We start from the raw sequence: 15,073 nt of genomic DNA on the forward strand, positions 1-15,073 counted from the left end.
ATACAGCAATGCTGATGGAGTTTTTAAACACCTCACTGTCACTGCTGGACTGAAAATAGTCCACCAACCAAATATATCCAGCCAACAGCGCCTCGTGCGCAGCGTCCTGTGACCACTGATGAAGGTCTAGAAGATTACCAACTCAAACAGCAGCAATAGATGAGCGATCGTCTCTTACTTTACATCTACAAGGTGGACCAACTAGGTAGGAGTGTCTAATAGAGTGGACAGTGAGTGGACACGGTATTTAAAAACTTCAGCAGAGCTGCTCCAGCACAACACACACTAACACACCACCACCATGTCAGTGTCACTGCAGTGCTGAGAATGATCCACCACCTAAATAATACCTGCTCTGTAGTGGTCCTGTGGGGGTCCTGACCATTGAAGAACAGGGTGATACAGGCTAAAAAAAAAGCATGCAGAGAAACAGATGGACTACAGTCAGTAATTGTAGAACTACAAAGTGCTTCTATATGGTAAGTGAGTATTACAGTATAGTACTTCATATCTCACCCTTCTGCTGGTATTTTATGCAAAAACAATTGCTTTCTGTTGTTTTTTTAGATGGCAGAATCTGATTGGCTGGGATGACGGAGGGGGCGGTACTAGATCCTGTGATTAGGGGTGCTGTTTAGAGTCGTTGTAGAAGGCGTAGCTTTGCTTGGTCATAGCGCCTCTGTCCGAGCATTCACGTTCTCCATGCAGAAGCTCCTATCGGAAATATTGACCTCTACTACTACTACATACATTTAAATATAGAGTTAATGCAGACCTACAAACATGTCAGGAACGATCAAAGAGCTTAGTCTGACCTACGATGCCGTTAACAGCAGTAACACGTTCTCAAGTGGCGACGTTATTAACGGTAAAGTGATTCTAGAAGTGAGCAAAGAAGTTAAAGTCGATAGTTTATTTATCAAGTGTAAAGGAGGTGCGAACGTGCACTGGTCGGAGCGACACAACGATAACACTCGCAATTACAGTTCTCATGAGAGATACTTCAAAGTCAAGCAGTATTTCATCCAGGACCCGTCCAAGAAAGGTAAGTACTGTTTATAAAGCTGTTATAGAGCGATATAGATGATCTACAGCAGGACGGGGTGTGTTCACTTATCACTTCCATTTCATGAGTAGCGGTGTTTCCCAGCGTGGATTTTGTGGTGCTTTTTCGAGTTTCCTCAAACGTTGTTTTTGCCCTTTCAAGAGTAACATGAGCTGTAGCAGACCACCCCGCCTACACTCCCTGTGTGTGTGTGTGTGTGTGTGTGTGTGAAAAGTCCTTTATGAGAAACAACCTGTGCAACCTGTAGACCCGTACAGTACGCATAGAGCTGCCCTCTTAGTACAGTAGACCCAGAGCTGGACTCTCAATACAGTAGAGACAGAGCTGCACACTCAGTACAGTAGACCCAGAGCTGCCCTCTTAGTACAGTAGACCCAGAGCTGCACTCTCAATACAGTAGAGACAGAGCTGCACACTCAGTACAGTAGACCCAGAGCTGCCCTCTTAGTACAGTAGACCCAGAGCTGCCCTCTTAGTACAGTAGACCCAGAGCTGCCCTCTCAATACAGTAGAGACAGAGCTGCACACTCAGTACAGTAGACCCAGAGCTGCCCTCTTAGTACAATAGACCCAGAGCTGCACTCTCAATACAGTAGAGACAGAGCTGCACACTCAGTACAGTAGACCCAGAGCTGCCCTCTTAGTACAGTAGACCCAGAGCTGCCCTCTTAGTACAGTAGACCCAGAGCTGCCCTCTCAATACAGTAGAGACAGAGCTGCACACTCAGTACAGTAGACCCAGAGCTGCCCTCTTAGTACAATAGACCCAGAGCTGCCCTCTTAGTACAGTAGACCCAGAGCTGCACTCTCAATACAGTAGACCCAGAGCTGCCCTCTTAGTACAGTAGACCCAGAGCTGCCCTCTTAGTACAGTAGACCCAGAGCTGCACTCTCAATACAGTAGACCCAGAGCTGCCCTCTTAGTACAGTAGACCCAGAGCTGCCCTCTTAGTACAGTAGACCCAGAGCTGCATTCTCAATACAGTAGAGACAGAGCTGCACACTCAGTACAGTAGACCCAGAGCTGCCCTCTTAGTACAGTAGACCCAGAGCTGCACTCTCAATACAGTAGAGACAGAGCTGCACACTCAGTACAGTAGACCCAGAGCTGCCCTCTTAGTACAATAGACCCAGAGCTGCCCTCTTAGTACAGTAGACCCAGAGCTGCACTCTCAATACAGTAGAGACAGAGCTGCCCTCTCAGTACAGTAGACCCAGAGCTTTACTCTCAATGCAGTAGAGACAGAGCTGCACTCTTAGTACAGTAGACCCAGAGCTGCCCTCTTAGTACAGTAGACCCAGAGCTGCACTCTCAATACAGTAGAGACAGAGCTGCACTCTTAGTACAGTAGACCCAGAGCTGCCCTCTTAGTACAGTAGACCCAGAGCTGCCCTCTTAGTACAGTAGACCCAGAGCTGCCCTCTCAGTACAGTAGACCCAGAGCTGCACTCTCAATACAGTAGAGACAGAGCTGCACTCTTAGTACAGTAGACCCAGAGCTGCACTCTCAGTACAGTAGAGGCAGAGCTGCAGTCTCAGTACAGTAGAGACAGAGCTGCAGTCTTAGTACAGTAGAGACAGAGCTGCCCTCTCAGTACAGTAGAGACAGAGCTGCCCTCTCAGTACAGTAGAGGCAGAGATGCAGTCTCAGTACAGTAGAGACAGAGCTGCAGTCTTAGTACAGTAGACCCAGAGCTGCCCTCTTAGTACAGTAGACCCAGAGCTGCACTCTCAATACAGTAGAGACAGAGCTGCACACTCAGTACAGTAGACCCAGAGCTGCCCTCTTAGTACAGTAGACCCAGAGCTGCACTCTCAATACAGTAGAGACAGAGCTGCACACTCAGTACAGTAGACCCAGAGCTGCCCTCTTAGTACAATAGACCCAGAGCTGCCCTCTTAGTACAGTAGACCCAGAGCTGCACTCTCAATACAGTAGAGACAGAGCTGCCCTCTCAGTACAGTAGACCCAGAGCTTTACTCTCAATACAGTAGAGACAGAGCTGCACTCTTAGTACAGTAGACCCAGAGCTGCCCTCTTAGTACAGTAGACCCAGAGCTGCACTCTCAATACAGTAGAGACAGAGCTGCACTCTTAGTACAGTAGACCCAGAGCTGCCCTCTTAGTACAGTAGACCCAGAGCTGCCCTCTTAGTACAGTAGACCCAGAGCTGCACTCTCAATACAGTAGAGACAGAGCTGCACTCTTAGTACAGTAGACCCAGAGCTGCACTCTCAGTACAGTAGAGGCAGAGCTGCAGTCTCAGTACAGTAGAGACAGAGCTGCAGTCTTAGTACAGTAGACCCAGAGCTGCCCTCATAGTACAGTAGACCCAGAGCTGCACTCTCAATACAGTAGAGACAGAGCTGCACACTCAGTACAGTAGACCCAGAGCTGCCCTCTTAGTACAGTAGACCCAGAGCTGCACTCTCAATACAGTAGAGACAGAGCTGCACACTCAGTACAGTAGACCCAGAGCTGCCCTCTTAGTACAGTAGACCCAGAGCTGCACTCTCAATACAGTAGAGACAGAGCTGCACACTCAGTACAGTAGACCCAGAGCTGCCCTCTTAGTACAATAGACCCAGAGCTGCCCTCTTAGTACAGTAGACCCAGAGCTGCACTCTCAATACAGTAGAGACAGAGCTGCCCTCTCAGTACAGTAGACCCAGAGCTTTACTCTCAATACAGTAGAGACAGAGCTGCACTCTTAGTACAGTAGACCCAGAGCTGCCCTCTTAGTACAGTAGACCCAGAGCTGCACTCTCAATACAGTAGAGACAGAGCTGCACTCTTAGTACAGTAGACCCAGAGCTGCCCTCTTAGTACAGTAGACCCAGAGCTGCCCTCTTAGTACAGTAGACCCAGAGCTGCCCTCTTAGTACAGTAGACCCAGAGCTGCACTCTCAATACAGTAGAGACAGAGCTGCACTCTTAGTACAGTAGACCCAGAGCTGCACTCTCAGTACAGTAGAGGCAGAGCTGCAGTCTCAGTACAGTAGAGACAGAGCTGCAGTCTTAGTACAGTAGAGACAGAGCTGCCCTCTCAGTACAGTAGAGACAGAGCTGCCCTCTCAGTACAGTAGAGACAGAGCTGCCCTCTCAGTACAGTAGAGGCAGAGCTGCAGTCTCAGTACAGTAGAGACAGAGCTGCAGTCTTAGTACAGTAGAGACAGAGCTGCAGTCTTAGTACAGTAGAGACAGAGCTGCACTCTTAGTACAGTAGACCCAGAGCTGCCCTCTCAATACAGTAGAGACAGAGCTGCAGTCTCAGTACAGTAGAGACAGAGCTGCAGTCTTAGTACAGTAGAGACAGAGCTGCCCTCTCAGTACAGTAGAGACAGAGCTGCCCTCTCAGTACAGTAGAGGCAGAGCTGCAGTCTCAGTACAGTAGAGACAGAGCTGCAGTCTTAGTACAGTAGAGACAGAGCTGCACTCTTAGTACAGTAGAGACAGAGTTGCAGTCTTAGTACAGTAGAGACAGAGCTGCAGTCTTAGTACAGTAGAGACAGAGCTGCAGTCTTAGTACAGTAGAGACAGAGCTGCAGTCTTAGTACAGTAGAGACAGAGTTGCAGTCTCAGTACAGTAGACAGAGCTGCAGTCTTAGTACAGTAGAGACAGAGCTGCACTCTTAGTACAGTAGAGTGCTAACTGGTATATTACGTTGCTAAAGTGCATAACATTACAAATCCATCGTTGTCAAGCAGTGTACATTCACTGTGGTCTGCAACTTCAATAACACACCCAAATCAACATTTCAGAGCAGGAAAACCCAAAGCTGCAGCCAAAATAACATGCCTTGAAAGTATGCAAAACCCACCAGGGACGTTCATTGCTCAAAAAGAAAGGATGCACGACGATCTTTGCTCTGTGAAAACGTATTGATAGTTTCTCTGTCGAAGTCCAGCAGTAAATAAATAAATAAACGACAAATTTGTATTAAATTGCCTTGCTGTTAGTGGTGGCTAACAGAACTGTAATGACTTTAATAAATGTCATGATGTAGGCCTGTGGAAATGTAATTTTTATTGGCTGCTCTCACCATGGGGCCAAAATGATTGTTCCCCACAGCTAATCATTGAAAGTGCATAGTGTTTTAGACTCATTACTTGATTACAATAAGGGTGTGGGGTCGGCCCTATGCTCATTAAGGACTGCTATGAGAAGTACTGCCTTACATAACAGGTAAAGGAAGATTTTAGGAATGTATCAGACAGTGATACCACTGTCATATGTAATAAACACAATAGTAGTTAGTCCATCTATTTCTCTACATACCCTTTTAGCCTGCTTTCACCCTGTTCTTTAATGGTCAGGACCCTCACAGGACCACCACAGAGCAGGTATTATTTAGGTGGTGGATCATTCTCAGCACTGCAGTGACAATGACATGATGATGGTGTGTTAGTGTGTGTTGTGCTGGCTTGAGTGGATCAGACACAGCAGCGCTGCTGGAGTTTTTAAATACCGTGTCCACTCACTGTCAACTCTATTAGACACTCCTACCTAGTTGGTCCACCTTGTAGATGTAAAGTCAGAGACGATAACTCATCTGTTGCTGCTGTTTGAGTTGGTCATCTACTAGACCTTCATCAGTGGTCACAGGACGCTGCCCACGGGGCGCTGTTGACTGGATATTTTTGGTTGGTGGACTATTCTCAGTCCAGCAGTGACAGTGAGGTGTTTAAAAACTCCAGCAGCACTGCTGTGTCTTATCCACTAATACCAGCACAACACACACTAACACACCACCACCATGTCAGCGTCACTGCAGTGCTGAGAATCATCCACCACCACCCAAATAAACCTGCTCTGTGGGGGTCCTGACCATTGAAGAACAGGGTGAAAGCAGGCTATAAAAGTATGTAGAGAAGCAGATGGACTACAGTCAGTAATTGTAGAACTACAAAGTGCTTTTACTTATATGGTAAGTGGAGCTGATAAAATGGACAGTGAGTGTAGAAACAGGGATCAGTGTATATATGTAACATATATAACATTTATTAATAATAATGTGCACTGTTACACAGATGTGTCCGGTATTAACGCATGATCGAGAATCATGCATGTTGTTGACTTGTTTATGTTCTCTTTACAGGAAATGAAGACCCTGGTGTTGTAATAATGGGTGGGGAGACTTGTAAGTGTACTCTGCAAACCAATGTGCATTTTCTTGTCTGTGTGAGGTTTAAAACATTGCCATTAGGAATCCTTTGTTGTTATGTCATGCTTGTATTGCATATCCAACACAGCACATTAACTGCACAGATCTAGAAGTAGAAATTGTGAAGCTATTAGCTCCAAATGCTTTAATGACTAATGACTTAGCACAGTGATAATTCACTCAAATGATGCTGCTATATCCAACCACAAACACAAACAGCAGATGTTTTAGTATCCATCAAAATCCATTAACCCAAGAAATGTATCCGGAAATGTAGAGCCTAGAATTAAATTCTCCCTAATTGGTTTAGGGACCAACGGTTTAACCCTAACATAACCGTAAATGGTTTATGTTCATTGTGACGTTTGACTTTTAAATAGTGCAGTTAAATTTGATAATGTAGCCGCTCAGGTGGCGCAGCGGTAAACAAGCACACGCTGCAACCAGAGCTGGATTCCGAATACGTGGTATCGAATCCAGCTCTGCCTTACCGGCTCGAGGCTGAGTGGCAACATGAACAACGATTGGCCTGTTGTTCAGTTGGATCCGGACGTGGGTCTCTCTCTGTCAGCAATTACGACCTCTGCTGGCTGATTAGAGGCGCCCACACAGAGATGAGAAAGGAGTGCTCTTAGGGTGTGTCTCTCCGCGTGCAACACTAGGTGGCACAACACTCATCAAGGTGTGGGTGGCAAAAATGCATACGGCTTGCTGCTCATATGTCGGAGGGGATGTGGGTTAGCTTCGATCTCCTCGGTCAGGGCAGGGTTCGGCATAGACAGAGAGGAAGCACGATGCAAAATTGGATAATTGGACGCGCTAAAGGGGGAGAAAAAGGGGAGAAAATACAAAAAAATGTTTTTTAAATTTGATAATGTAATTATAATAATAATATCTAATGTACACCGATTAGGCATAACATTATGACCACCTTCCTAATATTGTGTTGGTCCCCCGTTTGCTGCCAAAAAAGCCCAGCAACTGCGATGCACTGTGTATTCTGACACCATTCTATCAGAAGCAGTACAGCTACAGTAGCTCGTCTGTTGGATCGGACCACACGGGCCAGCCTTCACTCCCCGTGTGCATCAATGAGCCTTGGCCGCCCATGTGTTGCCGGTTTACCACTGTTCCTTCCTTGAACCACCTTTTCACAAGAGCTGCAGTTTTGGAGATGTTCTGACCCAGTTGTCTAGCCATCACAATTTGGCCCTTGTCAAACTCCTCAAATCCTTACGCTCGCCCATTTGTCCTGCTTCTAACACATCAAATTTTAAGATAAAATGATCACTTTCTGACTAATGTATCCCACCCACTAACAGGTGCCGTGATGGAGATTATCAGTGTTATTCACTTCACCTGTCAGTGGTCATAATGTTATGTCGGTGTACATTCTTACACTGTGCACTATATATAATTATTGTTTATGTATGACAGTTCTGTGTACAGTATTTCTATAATTTTTATTAAATTGTATTTACATAATTTTATTAAATTTATCAATTCCAACTACTTCTCTCTAATTTCCTGTCTCATCTTCTGCAATTTTCAGACAGTAATGTGATTAAACCAGGAAACCATGTTTATCCATTTAGCCTTCAGCTGCCCCAAGGGTAAGTGCAATAGTTCTGAAACTTGTTTTAACTACTTTTTCAGTAAGCTTGGGGGGTACATTGGCCAAAAAATGGGAACCATGATTACAGTATACAGGTTATAAGAAAAGAGAAGTACACCGATCAGGCATAACATTATGACCACCTCCTTGTTTCTACACTCACTGTCCATTTTATCAGCTCCACTTACCATATAGAAGCACTTTGTAGTTCTGTTTCTCTACATACTTTTTTAGCCTGCCTTCACCCTGTTCTTCAATGGTCAGGACCACCACAGAGCAGGTATTATTTAGGTGGTGGATCATTCTTAGCACTGCAGCGACACTGGCATGGTGGTGGTGTGTTAGTGTGTGTTGTGCTGGTATGAGTGGATACACCTCAATGTCACTGCTGGACTGAGAATAGTCCACCAACCAAAAATATCCAGCCAACAGCGCCCCGTGGGCAGCGTCCTGTGACCACTGATGAAGGTCTAGAAGATGACCAACTCAAACAGGAGCAATTTTTTTCTTTTGCTTGAAATTATTAACAGTATTTTGGGAGGGAAATGAGCTGGGAGGGAAATGGTTGCTCCAACCACAGGACAAGCACAACTGTGTGCACTGATTTGGTTGGCATACTATCATTTACCTGGACATTTAAATGTATTGAAATTCAAGCAGCTACAAGGAAGGTCGACCTTAGAAACTACAGTGTATCACAAAAGTGAGTACACCCCTCACATTTCTGCAGATATTTAAGTATATCTTTTCATGGGACAAGACTGACAAAATGACACTTTGACACAATGAAAAGTAGTCTGTGTGCAGCTTATATAACAGTGTAAATTTATTCTTCCCTCAAAATAACTCAATATACAGCCATTAATGTCTAAACCACCGGCAACAAAAGTGAGTACACCCCTTAGTGAAAGTTCCTGAAGTGTCAATATTTTGTGTGGCCACCATTATTTCCCAGAACTGCCTTAACTCTCCTGGGCATGGAGTTTACCAGAGCTTCACAGGTTGCCACTGGAATGCTTTTCCACTCCTCCATGACGACATCACGGAGCTGGCGGATATTCGAGACTTTGCGCTCCTCCACCTTCCGCTTGAGGATGCCCCAAAGATGTTCTATTGGGTTTAGGTCTGGAGACATGCTTGGCCAGTCCATCACCTTTACCCTCAGCCTCTTCAATAAAGCAGTGGTCGTCTTAGAGGTGTGTTTGGGGTCATTATCATGCTGGAACACTGCCCTGCGACCCAGTTTCCGGAGGGAGGGGATCATGCTCTGCTTCGGTATTTCACAGTACATATTGGAGTTCATGTGTCCCTCAATGAAATGTAACTCCCCAACACCTGCTGCACCCATGCAGCCCCAGACCATGGCATTCCCACCACCATGCTTGACTGTAGGCATGACACACTTATCTTTGTACTCCTCACCTGATTGCCGCCACACATGCTTGAGACCATCTGAACCAAACAAATTAATCTTGGTCTCATCAGACCATAGGACATGGTTCCAGTAATCCATGTCCTTTGTTGACATGTCTTCAGCAAACTGTTTGCGGGCTTTCTTGTGTAGAGACTTCAGAAGAGGCTTCCTTCTGGGGTGACAGCCATGCAGACCAATTTGACGTAGTGTGCGGCGTATGGTCTGAGCACTGACAGGCTGACCCCCCACCTTTTCAATCTCTGCAGCAATGCTGACAGCACTCCTGCGCCTATCTTTCAAAGACAGCAGTTGGATGTGACGCTGAGCACGTGCACTCAGCTTCTTTGGACAACCAACGCGAGGTCTGTTCTGAGTGGACCCTGCTCTTTTAAAACGCTGGATGATCTTGGCTACTGTGCTGCAGCTCAGTTTCAGGGTGTTGGCAATCTTCTTGTAGCCTTGGCCATCTTCATGTAGCGCAACAATTCGTCTTTTAAGATCCTCAGAGAGTTCTTTGCCATGAGGTGCCATGTTGGAACTTTCAGTGACCAGTATGAGAGAGTGTGAGAGCTGTACTACTAAATTGAACACACCTGCTCCCTATGCACACCTGAGACCTAGTAACACTAACAAATCACATGACATTTTGGAGGGAAAATGACAAGCAGTGCTCAATTTGGACATTTAGGGGTGTAGTCTCTTAGGGGTGTACTCACTTTTGTTGCCGGTGGTTTAGACATTAATGGCTGTATATTGAGTTATTTTGAGGGAAGAATAAATTTACACTGTTATATAAGCTGCACACAGACTACTTTTCATTGTGTCAAAGTGTCATTTTGTCAGTGTTGTCCCATGAAAAGATATACTTAAATATCTGCAGAAATGTGAGGGGTGTACTCACTTTTGTGATACACTGTAGGTACAACTTCCTTTTTGCTCCTTGTATGTTAGTTTATACTGATGCAATAGGGATTATTGTAGTGGTGCATTCAGAATTGTTTATTCCCAATTAGGTCAGAATATACAGTGTCAGTACTACTTGTTGGTAAAGTAAATATACCTCAAATCTGGCTATTTTATTAGGACAGGGCTGTTTGTCTACAACTCAGTTTAGTGACTTAATTTTGTCAAGCTACCAATAAAATTGGCTCAAAGTCAGCAAGTTTTGTTGCATTCCATTTTCCCACCAGGACATCATCAATAATAGACAATGAATCAGGTACAATGCCCTGTGTTTTCTTCACTTTAGGAATTTTCCGGCATCCTTTAATGGAAACCATGGCTCTGTGAAGTACATTCTCGAAGTCACACTAGACCGGTCTTGGAAGATGGATCGTACTGTAAAGCAAGAAATCAACTTTGTGCCAAGGTTTCATGGTGATGGTAGTATTTTATTGGTACGTGCTTTTGTGGAAAAATTTGTGTATTATAGACCAAGTCAGATCATTTGTTAATTTTCATTATTATTACTCATTATTTCTGAGAAATTTGTATGCATTGTTTTTACTAGTATTTCTTTGGTTTTGCAAATGTAAAGGGTCTTTCTGAGGGTAAAGCCTAGTAGATTACATACATAAATACAGTTTACCTTCTTTTGTAAGATGCTTTTTATGATGTTTGAGTAGGGCATATACACCTTTACTTTAGGATATACACCGATCAGCCATAACATTAAAACCACCCACTGTCCATTTTATCAGCTCCACTTACCATATAGAAGCATTTTGTAGTTCTACAATTACTGACTGTAGTCTATCTGTTTCTCTACATGCTTTGTTAGCCCACTTTCATGCTGTTCTTCAATGGTCAGGACCACTACAGAGCAGGTATTTGGGTTGTGGATCATTCTCAGCACTGCAGTGACACTGACATGGTGGTGGTGTGTTAGTGTGTGTTGTGCTGGTATGAGTGCATAAGACACAGCAGTGCTGATGGAGTTTTTAAACACCTCACTGTCACTGCTGGACTGAAAATAGTCCACCAACCAAAAATATCCAGCCAACAGCACCCCAAGGGCAGCGTCCTGTGACCACTGATGAAGGTCTAGAAGATGACCAACTCAAACAGCAGCAATAGATGAGCGATCGTCTCTGACTTTACATCTACAAGGTGGACCAACTAGGTAGGAGTGTCTAATAGAGTAGCGCTGCTGAGTCTGCTGAGTTTTACCCACACAACACACACTAACACACCACCACCATGTCAGTGTCACTGCAGTGCTGAGAATCATCCACCACCTAAATAATACCTGATCTGTGGGGGTCCTGACCATTGAAGAACAGCATGAAAGGGGGCTGACAAAGCATGACAAGAAACAGATGGACTACAGTCAGTAATTGTAGAACTACAAAGTGCTTCTATATGGTAAGTGGAGCTGATAAAATGAACAGTGAGAGTAGAAACAAGGAGGTGGTCATAATGTTATGCCTGATCAGTGTATAGTGGTAAATATTAACTTGCTATTTAAGTGGGAGAGATGCTATTCCTGTACCCTTATCAGTGTGACTCTAGCTTATCTAAGTGTCCTAAAATTTGTTAGGCCACTGTACCTCCACCAAGCATGTTTTAACTGCAGTTAAAAAAGATTCCCAAGATTGCTAACAAGCAACTACAAACCCTCACCTTTCCATATTGGTAGCTACCATACAATAAGGAAGGCTCAGTGGGCAATGTTAAATAGCAATTTTAGTTAAATAACATTGCTTTTTGTTTTACTGGCTCTAGAACCCACAGAGTGGTGCTGTCGACAAGAAGATGAAACTTTTTTCTTCTGGAAGTGCATCTTTCAAAGCAACAATTAACAAAATGGGTTATATGCCAGGTCAGTTTATGTTCATTCATTCATTCATTGTCATATTTTACCAACTCTTTATCCTGGTTACCCCCTATCTTCCACCCCCTTTTCCAGTCATGCCTGTATGTAGATGTCATGCATGAGCAGCCAATAGCACCACTGGGAATTCACACCCTGGACAGTTTTAACTCCATATTTTCTCTTTTTTTAAAGGTGAGGTCATCAAGGTTTCCACTAGCGTTGACAACTCTTCATCTCGTGACCTGAAGCCGAAGTACAGTCTCGACCAAACCCAGACTTTCTGTGCAGAGGGTCACACTAAACATTTTTCACAAAATATCTTCAAAGTAGTTGGGGACCCGATCTCATCAAAATCAAATCTGACACTGAACACAGACCTGACAATCCCGCCGAATCTGAATCTAACCATAGCAAACTGTGGTATTATCAAGGTGGAATACTTATTCAAGGTAATGTTTTTGCCTTTAATGTTATGCCTTTAAAAATTTGATTTCAAAAACAATTTTGCAGATTGCACATGAAAGTAAAATAGTTTTATTTTAAAGGTTTTTGAGACTTCAAGGACTGGTTTGCCAGAAAGAGTTTAAATTAAGCAGATTAAAGTTTTAAACCCTGATTTACTAAGGGCTTACATGTGTAAAAAGCTGTCTAACCAGAAGTGCAGATATAGGGCATGGTCAATGTAAGAATACTGTATAATATGGCCAATAGTTGCCCATCTAAATTAATACTAGGTGTTAATATTGGTGCACTGATGGCAACAAACAAACAAAGGCTTGGATGCAGCTGCTCGGCCATGGAAACCCATTCCATGAAGCTCTCTACACACTGTCCTTGAGCTAATCTGAAGGCCACATGAAGTTTGGAGGTCTGTAGCGAATGACTCTGCAGAAAGTTGGTGACCTCTGCGCACTATGTGCCTCAGCATCCGCCAACCCCGCTCTGTCATTTTACGTGGCTACCACTTCGTGGCTGAGTTGCTGTTGCTCCCAATCGCTTCCCCTTTGTACTATAGTACCACTGACAGTTGACTGTGGAATATTTAGAAGCAAGGAAATTTCACCACTGGACTTGTTGCACAGGTGGCATCCTATCACGTTACCACCCTGAAATTCACTGAGCTCCAGAGAGCGACCCATTCTTTCACAAATGTTTGTAGAAGCAGTCTGCATCTTCACTTGTTTAAAAGTTTTAACCTAAATAAATATATTACTGTACTAGAAATCCACTGATTGCAATTGTTCTCAAACTTGGCTATTAGGAAAAGTCCCTTTTATTTCTCAACCAGCCCTATTCCTGTTATTGTGACTTTTTATCATGCTAACATAAACTATGCCATTCTGGTCAGGGTAATGACAGATCCAGTTTCACAACACTGGGCACAAGACAGGGACATCCTGGACAAATCTATTGCAGGGCTTCTTCTAAGGATTTCCTATAAGTCCTTTTACTACCCCATAGAGTTACTTGTTGAGAGGACTGTATATGAAATGCACATGGATTGTCTTTTGCTAGGGTGGGGAGGAAAACCCAAACATTTCCCTTAAGCTGAGAGGAAATGAGTCTTGATGGTCAAATGTTATCAGAAGCTGCTTGGATTATATCTGGAAAAAAATCAGTTCATGTAAACTTTTTACTTTTGAAGTGTTTAGGTTTGGATTTAATTCTATACGTACTTCACTGTAATCTTTATTTTGTTTTTTTAGGTATATTTGGATGTGCCTTATGCAAGTGACCCGGAGGTATTATTTCCAGTGACCATTCTCCCTGCACAGACTTTTTTTGCTCCATGGCCAAACCAACCAGGCTTTCAGCCCCCTGGAATTCCAGGTGGACCAGGATGGACCAATCCTTCACTCCAGCCTGGATTTGGACCTGGTGCTCCCACTGGACCAGCTCCAGTTCCAGGACTGTACCCCAATATCTATCCTCCACCTGTTAATCCAGATCCAGGTGCGCCTCCTCCTTCCTATGGAGAGCTCTACGCAAATTCAGGTCCAAATCCAACTGCCCCAGGATTCAATTCAACTGCACCAGTTCCTCCATTCAGTCATCCACAGTACCCAGTAATGGGTTATCCATACCCTAGTGTGCCTGAGCAACATCCAGCACCAAGTGCCCCAGCTTATATTCCAGGAGAAGGTGCACCAGGATACTGGCCAAACCCAACTAATCCAAACAACCAGCCTGATCCTTTTCCAACGAAAACACCGGAGAAGCAAGAATAATGTGCATATACAGCCAATTACTTTTTTTTTTTTACAAGGGCAGTATGGCTGTAGGAGAACTTCTTAATTACACCACTATACTTATGTACTTGTACTTTATTAGTTTTATATATACAGTGTGTCACAAAAGTGAGTACACCCCTCACATTTCTGCAAATATTTCATTATAGCTTTTCATGGGACAACACTATAGACATGAAACTTGGATATAACTTAGAGTAGTCAGTGTACAACTTGTATAGCAGTGTAGATTTACTGTCTTCTGAAAATAACTCAACACACAGCCATTAATGTCTAAATGGCTGGCAACATAAGTGAGTACACCCCACAGTGAACATGTCCAAATTGTGCCCAAAGTGTCAATATTTTGTGTGACCACCATTATTATCCAGCACTGCCTTAACCCTCCTGGGCATGGAATTCACCAGAGCTGCACAGGTTGCTACTGGAATCCTCTTCCACTCCTCCATGATGACATCACGGAGCTGGTGGATGTTAGACACCTTGAACTCCTCCACCTTCCACTTCAGGATGCGCCACAGGTGCTCAATTGGGTTTAGTCCATCACCTTTACCTTCAGCTTCCTCAGCAAGGCAGTTGTCATCTTGGAGGTTGTGTTTGGGGTCGTTATCCTGTTGGAAAACTGCCATGAGGCCCAGTTTTCGAAGGGAGGGGATCATGCTCTGTTTCAGAATGTCACAGTACATGTTGGAATTCATGTTTCCCTCAATGAACTGCAGCTCCCCAGTGCCAGCAACACTCATGCAG

At 44.2% G+C, this 15,073-nt stretch overlaps 1 protein-coding gene across 1 annotated transcript; it reads left to right on the top strand.

Moving 5' to 3' along the window:
- Window positions 1-709: 709 nt before the first annotated feature.
- On the top strand, window positions 710-14,372 carry LOC134335652 (arrestin domain-containing protein 3-like). Its single transcript, XM_063018233.1, has 7 exons — window positions 710-1,045; window positions 6,168-6,209; window positions 7,786-7,846; window positions 10,512-10,659; window positions 11,987-12,083; window positions 12,270-12,526; window positions 13,784-14,372. Exons 1-7 carry the CDS (start codon window positions 784-786, stop codon window positions 14,303-14,305), a joined length of 1,389 nt encoding a protein of 462 aa, XP_062874303.1. The 5' UTR covers window positions 710-783; the 3' UTR covers window positions 14,306-14,372.
- The last annotated feature ends 701 nt before the right edge of the window (window positions 14,373-15,073 follow it).

The sequence above is a fragment of the Trichomycterus rosablanca genome, chromosome 21, assembly GCF_030014385.1.
Source record: "Trichomycterus rosablanca isolate fTriRos1 chromosome 21, fTriRos1.hap1, whole genome shotgun sequence".
Taxonomy (NCBI): domain Eukaryota; kingdom Metazoa; phylum Chordata; class Actinopteri; order Siluriformes; family Trichomycteridae; genus Trichomycterus; species Trichomycterus rosablanca.